Source organism: Gavialis gangeticus, unplaced genomic scaffold, assembly GCF_001723915.1.
Source record: "Gavialis gangeticus isolate Ggan-Ray unplaced genomic scaffold, GavGan_comp1, whole genome shotgun sequence".
NCBI classification, from domain to species: Eukaryota; Metazoa; Chordata; order Crocodylia; family Gavialidae; genus Gavialis; species Gavialis gangeticus.
The window spans coordinates 15,068,573-15,076,502 of record NW_017728997.1 but is presented as its reverse complement, the minus strand read 5'-3'; the positions used below and the strand labels follow the sequence as shown (position 1 = coordinate 15,076,502).

The 7,930-nt window shown below is 51.3% G+C and overlaps 1 protein-coding gene across 1 annotated transcript in view; it reads right to left on the bottom strand.

Annotated features, from left to right (window-relative positions):
- The window catches only part of ADAMTS9 (ADAM metallopeptidase with thrombospondin type 1 motif 9), a 133,454-nt gene extending 125,713 nt beyond the window's left edge, over positions 1 to 7,741 (bottom strand). The window contains exons 1-2 of the mRNA XM_019504582.1: positions 7,292 to 7,741; positions 6,240 to 6,402 (exon numbers count right to left, since the gene is read on the bottom strand). Coding sequence (XP_019360127.1) covers positions 6,240 to 6,402; positions 7,292 to 7,741 — 613 coding nt within the window. The remainder of the gene's footprint in view (positions 1 to 6,239; positions 6,403 to 7,291) is intronic.
- Positions 7,742 to 7,930: the final 189 nt, after the last annotated feature.

Sequence of the window (7,930 nt, the reverse complement as noted above, 5' to 3'; positions counted from 1 at the left end):
GCAGGGATGCAGAGCCTGTGACTGTGACACTATCTTGCCGCGTATAATTTTGTTATCCCTGTGATTACACGGCTCCTCTCCCTGATGCATCTTTTCAATTGATCCAGCGTCTGTCAACAGAGCTCAGGCGGCTCCCCACATGGAGCACGCACTTCCTCCAAAAAAGGCTTCATCTCCCAATGCTTTAACTCAAATTTCCAGTGATACAATCTCCAACGGATGGGCCAAGCCCTACCAAACAGGCACTGCGGGATCTGCCAGATCACAGACCCTTGCCCACTGCCCTGGTGCGGGGAATGGCAGGCTTTACAGCAGGGCAGACAGTCTAATACACGCCTGGGTATTGCAAAGCCAACAGGAATGCCATGCCAGCAACTCCCTCCCTCCAGTTGCTCCACTGATGGTCTCAAAGGCGGCAGATCATAGCGGGAGTGAGGAAAACAGCATTAGCATTAGCAAAGCCATTGCGAACCTGGGGTCATAGTACAACAGGCCCCCTCCCTCCAGCTGCAGGGACTCTCCAGCGCCGTATTCAACAGGACAGGCTATTAAAGTTACTCTGAAGGCATAACCTATTACACGTTCCCCGTTAATGCATCCAAGAATCAGTGACATATTGCCGACTCCACCCACGCCACGAGTGTCAGCTGCCTGGTGAGACTCTGCTCAGTCTTTGCATTGCTAATGCATCATCCGAAGCATTCGATGTTCATCGTGAAGGCAAAGGACCAAACGGAACGCACCTAACCTGAGGTGTTAAATAGGAGTGAGGTTATTGGGTTGAAACAGCAGCTATGATTCAAGGGATGCTGACAGAGCTTCCCCAACCCGGATGGCCTGGGAGTCGGTCACGTTTACGCACCCGCTTCATCGACACAACTTTATTCAGCCAGCTGCACCCCTGCAGACTGCAAGCATTTGTTTGGCTGGAAGTGTGGCAGCTGCAGAGATAATCGTGGCATCCTGAATGAGCACAGGGAGAATGGGTTGTAAAGAATAAGACTGAGCAAATAACCCCCAGCTAATAGTTCCAGCTTGGCATTTCCCTTTTCCCCCCCACTCTCTGTTGGCAAAATGGCCACAAGTCGATGGGGAAGCTCAAGAGCCTTAATCTCTTTGTGACCAGTACTTATTGATGTGGTCGCGCATGTCAGGGAGGGACACTGCTCTCTGCAGAGGGCGAGTAGAGAGCCACGCACGGACTTACAGCGCTAAAACCAGTTCCAAACTGCAGAGCCCACAGAGGCTGGGCAGGTGCTAGAGCATCCCAATCCGGAGAGCTGCTCTTGGCAGGAATTTCTGCTAGCGACACTCAAAAACGGTCGTGAATCGTGCGGCTTTTCTTCCTCTGCCCCTCAATCGGTGCCTGCAGGAGGCCCTGGTGCCCGGTCTCCCTGAACTCAGTGCCGGCTTTGCCCCGAGCTAAATCAAGGACATGTCTAATCTCCTCCCACTACGATGTGAATAGCTGGAAGTCCTTTTTCCGGCCTTTTTTTGGCTCTTCTCCAAGGGAGGGGGGGCTCCAACCACCTTCTTGCAAGTGAGGCATCAATGAGATGAGAGCTGCTGCCTCAATGGCGAGCTCTGGCCAAGGCATTTGGGTATTTGCAGTTTAGGCGAGGTGACTTTTTGCAGGAGTGGTCATAAAATACGTTGGCTCTGACAAATCTCATTAAAAGAGCCGAGGCCTCAATCTGATCGGCTAAACCCCTGAAATCCACTACAGCCCCTAGCCCACAGCCTGGCCTGTGGGTTAAGCAGCAAAGAGAGGGCCAGACGCCACAGTGCTTACTGCACGTGGTCCTTTTCTCTACATGCAAGAAACAACTTCTTATCGCCACACCGCAGCCTTTGACTTTGATGCTGAACAAAAGCTACAGGAAGGCGGAGGTGTAACAAGGGACAGGGAGCTGCAGGGCCAGGGAGACCGGCCTTCGCACACAGAAGGAGGTGAAGCTGGAAAGAAGGCAGCTAAAATAAAAGGAGAGAGACATAAAAAGCCAGGTCAGACCTGCAAATGCAAAGGACACAAAGATCCAATTCAAAACCTGGCCCCTGAATGGGTTTCAAAGCAAAAAGCTGCAAGGAATCTGCAAAGCTTGGAGTAAAAACAGACAGAAGGAGATAGAGGGAATAAAACCAGTCCTCAAACAGGATTCAGACAGAGACAGAGAGATCAATATAAGTAGTACAAAAGGACTGGAGGGGAATAGGAACACAAGTCCGGCAAGGACTTCATGGGCCATCAAGTCAAGTGCCCTGCACTTGCGAGCAACCATTTATTGCTATGGATCAAAAAGAGATTAACCATAACTGACCCCAGCCCTCCTGAGACATAGAAAAAGGAGAAGGAGGGATAGAAAGGGGCAGCATCAAAAACTAGGACAAGGCAAAAGGGAAGCAAAAAAAAAAAAATCAATGAAAGAGAAAAGTTAACCTTCCAGCACAGAGTGGGACTTTTCTTTTTTAATTTCCCCCCATGCACACACACCCCTTCTAAAGACAATAAATCAAGCGAAAAGCTTCAACAGAGAAGACACACTGGAAAAGGAAAGCCATGGACATACACACAGATGAGGAGTCTGTTTGCAGCATACGAGCACGCAGGTACACAAGGAAAAAAACCACCACGCTCAATTCATCCAGGAGTCATCTGGGAGGGGACGAGAGGGGACATGAAGCAGTTCGTTTAGCTGGCAACTAGAGGAGGCTTCCTGTGTGTGAACTACTAACTGCATCTGGAGCTGGGGCAGGACTGGATGTCTCTCTACAGGAAACCCCCAGGAGCAGCCTGGCCTGGATGCAGGAAGCCCAGCATGGAGTTTAAGCAGAGGGCTATAAGGGTCCCCTTTAAACATAAAAAACTCCTCCACCATCAAATCACCAGGTATTTGTAGCTTGCATGGGGGGGTTTCCACAGGCATGGCCATAAATCCTGCTGGCACGAAGCGGCGAGTAGCAGGGCTGCCACGAGGGAGTCTCTAAAGCCAGACCTGCTGAAGATGGTTCAGCCACAGCCTGGTTGGGCATCCCCTCCTCGAGGCACATGCACTTGCTTCTGGGCATTGCACTGCCCAGTGCAGATCAGCTAAGGAACTGGGTCATTGTGATGGAGAACATGTCATTTTAGGATGTTTTACAGTGCTTTTCAATAGGATAGCTCAAAAAGCTCATCGCAAGAAAGCAGAATGATTCTCCCCATTTTACAGGTGAGGAAAACAAGGCAGAGAGGTAAAGCCCCTTTCCTAAAGTCACTCACCAGATCAATGGCAGAATGAACCCCAGATCTCCTGAGGCTCAGTCCAGCACTCCAACTACTAGGGGTTTATTGTGGTAAGAGGAAGATACGCACAGAAAGGAGGACTATGTCACAGGATGACAGGGACAGAACCAGGAGCAGCTGCATTGTCACCTGGGAGCACAACTACAAAACCCTGCCATCTTTAACAGCAAAGCTTGGGCTACAGCTTCTTGTAAGGCCTTGTTAGCTCTGGCAATGGGGGGTGGGGGGAAGGTGGTAGCACTTTGTCAGGGGAGCCCCATGTTGCATTACAAGAGACTTCCTTACATGCATGGCACAACTTGCCTTCTAAAACCCACTAACTTTCATAAGCCCGACTGGGCATTTTGCAAAGTACCTGACGAGCTATTATCCAAATTCTACTACCTCTCAAAGCATTAGATACAGCTATTAGAAACTGCTAATTAAAACTCAGCAGCTTGAAAAGCAAACACTCCCGTTCACCAGCTGACCTAGTCATGTGAAAACTAATTGTGATGATAAATGGTTTATGGGGATTGATAGAAGCAAAAGACCCTATCTCACCAGCTGCAAAACCAGGAAGAATTTCTTCCATTACACCGTGGGATGACAACAGCTACTGCACGACTCTAAGACCACATTATGCTGTTTACAAATCTCTAAATAAGAGATAGCCTTAATAAAATGACCTTTGCAATGGAGTCCATTCACCCATTTCAAGTTCATTGCAAGACTGAGGCCTAAGTCTTTTCCAGGGTTGTATTTCCTCCCCTAGCGAGTCTTAGTTCTGGCACTAACTTGCAGTTCAAATAGACTTTATCCTATTTTTGTACCAGGCCTATAAAAAAAAGTGTAATGCAACCCGCAAATCCCAGGTCCAATGCAGCGAAGACCATCAACTCTACCAAGATGGTCAAAGCAGCCTGCGCAGAGGCAATTCCCAAAGAGAAAATGAAAAGTGTCGTTAAACTTTTACTGTTTACCCTAAAGCCAACAGGGCTAAGGGCAAGAAATCAGCAGGGAAGATTGTGTTTGGAGACGTAACTAGCCCTACGTATATTTACTCTTAAAGTGGCCATGTCCAGAGTCAACAACGTGGCATCTGTCACCAACACAAGCTTGACCTAGGAAATGCTGGGGAACAGACTGAATGGGGCAGAGAGAACCAAGTTTCTCTGGGGTTCTCCAAACAGAATTATTTGCGAAAGTTTTTGTAAACTGTGGGGTCTTCTTTTCCCCCATGCACAGAGCAAAGGAGAAGAGAAGAGAAAAGAAGCGGCATAAAAAGGGACAGCGAGAGATACTGAAAACTAGGCAGAGCAGAACACTGGGGGAAGAAGCCAGCCCTTGCGAAAGCTAGTAGCTTGAACCCTCCTCCAAAATCATCAGGCACATAAGGGAGTCCAGTTCGATGGACCCGGTGTGGCGCCCATATGGAGTGACCCCAAAAATTGTTTTCAGAGCCCTTCCAACTACCTTCAAGTCAATGGGATCCTTGACCTGTTGCTCCATTCTTCCAAGGGTTACTGATGAATTGTGCCAGTTTCCGTGTTTCTTTCCAACTGTTCTGAGTCTCCTGCATCTGATCTCAAAGAAGGGAGCAGAAACAGCTGGAAGAGAGAAACCAGAGTGGCATAGTCCAGCAGCAACCCTTGGAAGAACAAACAATAGAAGTCTTGTGAGATGTACCATTAGCCCCTTGCGTGTGTGCAGGCGTGTGCGCGCGTGCGCATTCGCACATGCAACGTGCCCGTCATCATTACGTTTACTTCATCTCTACTTAGGACAATTCCTTGAATTAGTGTTTCACACTATGAGCTTAGAAAAACTCACTGCTTATATTCCCCAACCTAAAAACGTCGCTGGGGTAAAACCGTCATGAATTTTGTACAAGCCTCCCTTATCAAATAGTACCTTTCCTCTACCCCTTGCAAACTAAAGGTATCGCTTATTCAGAGCAAGAAGAGCAGTTTTATGCTGCAATGGATCATGCACGAAGCACCTGTGGATGGATTTCGTAAGCCAGTGGATGTGGGCCAAAGACAGGGAGGAAACAGGAGACCCAAGAAGTAAGTTATATCAGAGAAGGGGTTAGGTATCCTTTGCCAAGGAAGAGGATTAATTGTGAGACTCAGGAAGTCAACTAAGCACACGCAGCAGGAGGCTGCTGCAGATAATAGGGACAGGGAGAGAAAAGCTGTTGCTCACGGAGACGCGAGAAGGAAAGAAAAAGGCTCCTGCTCTTTCAGAGGTGCATGGAATAGGCTGGAGAACAAGAGAGGAGGTCAGGCAGGGGGTGGATGCTGGTTAAGGAGAAAGAAAGCCCTCGAGAGCTCTTTCAGGTTAATAGTGTGCTTTTTGTACAGGACCCCGCAGTAGGTGGGCAACAATGGAAGAATCTGCGGGGAAGGGGGTGATATGCTCTCATTTCTGGTGCAAAGAAAGAAAGAAGTCATTGCAATTTAGGATCAAATCCAGGTCGGAAGCGATGCAGCCTAGAGAGACCACGAAGGAAGGAGTTACAGCAGGCCACATGACAACAGGTGAAGGCTCCTTCATTCCAGCTAAGGAGCACCAGAAGTAGCGTCTTTGGGGAGTTATGGTTAGGAAGGGGGTAGAAGACAAGTTTACAGATATGTTTAACACCAAGGAGGTCAAATTTGACTGCTTCATAGTAGGGGTGAATAAAATTAGGGATGGAGGTAGAAACGTTAAGCTTGGCCTGACAGCAGCCTCTGTACCTGTTAACATTAGGTATCTAAGACAAAGACATGTCTCACCTGAGCAGTGGTCCTACATAAAACTCTTTCAAACAAGCAGCAGAGAAACTCCAGTCCGAGAAACATCCCTGCCTTTTAGACCTACGCCATCCCAACCCACCCAAAACACCCGAAGACTTCTTGCTGCAAATCACATGCATTTCAGAAACACAGCAGTACATCAAGATAACTACAGGGGGAAGAGTAAAAATGAATACCTGGAGTATCGCAAGCACGCTTCTCCCCTGACGAGCCTGTCTGTGGTGCCCGGTGCCTGTAGACCACATGTGGCTTATTGTGCTCTTCTTCATACTCTTGCTCATCGAGTGACAGCAGAGGCTCTACAAAATAGTCCCCGTCATGAGACCTGAATGTGCCTAGCTGAGAACAAGCAGAGACGGGCAATCAGCCTCTAATACACAGGACGAAGAGGACACAGTGCAACTCAGGTGTTAGCATTTAAACATGCCATCCTAACCACGTTCAGTTTTACAGCGACCCCCACAAATGCTTGCAAGCTGCTTGCAACGCTGCGTGCGAGCTCAACAGCAGAACTGATCACGGAGTAAGCTACTGCTCCCCACAGCTAAGGCTGGCACAGTTGAAGACAAACTTTAAACCCAGTTTTTTCCTTCGGGTGTTTTTTTTGTTTGCTGGCACATCCGGGGGCAGGCTCTACCGTGCTCTTTTCTCTCCCTTTCTCATGGGCAGGCTATGCCAAGGGTCACTATGAGCTGAGCCTAATATCCAGCGCTTCGGCCAGGGGAAAGAACTGCTGCCTATAAGAAGCTATCAAAGTTTCTAACGGGAGACCACGGAGGAGGAAGAAAGCAATTCCCAGGCAAAAGTGTCCCCTAGCTGCTGTTGGGTGAAAAGCAGCGGTGCAGGACAGGGAGCCCGCTCTCGGCTTGGAGCGCAGCCCGGATTGCCCCTCCATGCACCCTGCGCCAGCCGGGAGCGCTTTGCCTTCGCCTGACCGAGGGGCCGTCTCAACTGTCCACTGTTGCAAGCAACTAGGGAGGTCCCTGGCGGGGCCTGGAGAGCCTTGGCACGGCCCCCCCGGCTGGCACACCTCCCCTCCCCTCCCCTGCTGCACCCCAGGGCCAGGCTTGCACAGCCCCCCATGCCCTGCAAGGGGACTGAGACCATGGAGAGGCACCGACTGCGCCCAGGGCAGGGGATGGGGCAAAGCAGCCCCCGCTTAGCTCGGAGGGTCCGGGAGCTGCACGCCTGGTGGGACGAAGGGTGCAGGGGGCTGGGGCGCACTCACCATCCCTGAGCAGAGGCTGATGACGGCAACGTGCTGCGGGCGGGTGTTGACGTGCCCCCGGTAGAAGCAGTGCCGCACGTCCCCATCCCCGTCGGCCAGCGGCCACGTGCGGTTGGAGGCAGGCCACCCCACGAGGCTGAGGGTGAAGCGGGGCGCGATGAAGCCCGCCTGGGCCGTCAGGTTGAGCACGAAGCGTTGCCCGAAGGCGTTCAGGCTGTAGTGGGCTCCGCGGGGCCCGGGCGCCGCGTCCGGAGTGGGACCACCCGGCAAGCTGCGTCTCCTCCGCTGGAAGTGGGCACCGGCGGGGAAGGGCTGGCCCCGCTCGTCCAGCCGCGTGGGGGTCACGATCTCGTAGTCGCTCAGCTGTGCCAGGCGCCGGGCTGCGCGGGGGACGGGACATGCCTGGAGCCATGCCTGCCAGGACCCCCGTTTCACCCTCACTGCCAACATCACGCTCTCTGCCAAGCCCCCCAGACCCCTCCAAACTCGTGCCAAAGTCACAAGCCCCCCAGACCCCGCCAAACTCTTGCGAGGATCATCCTCTTCACTAAGCACCCGGGTCCCCTCAAACCCTGGCAAGGATCACGCCCAGCCTCCCAGCCTCCCCAACCCCTGACAGGAATCACCCTCCGCACCGAG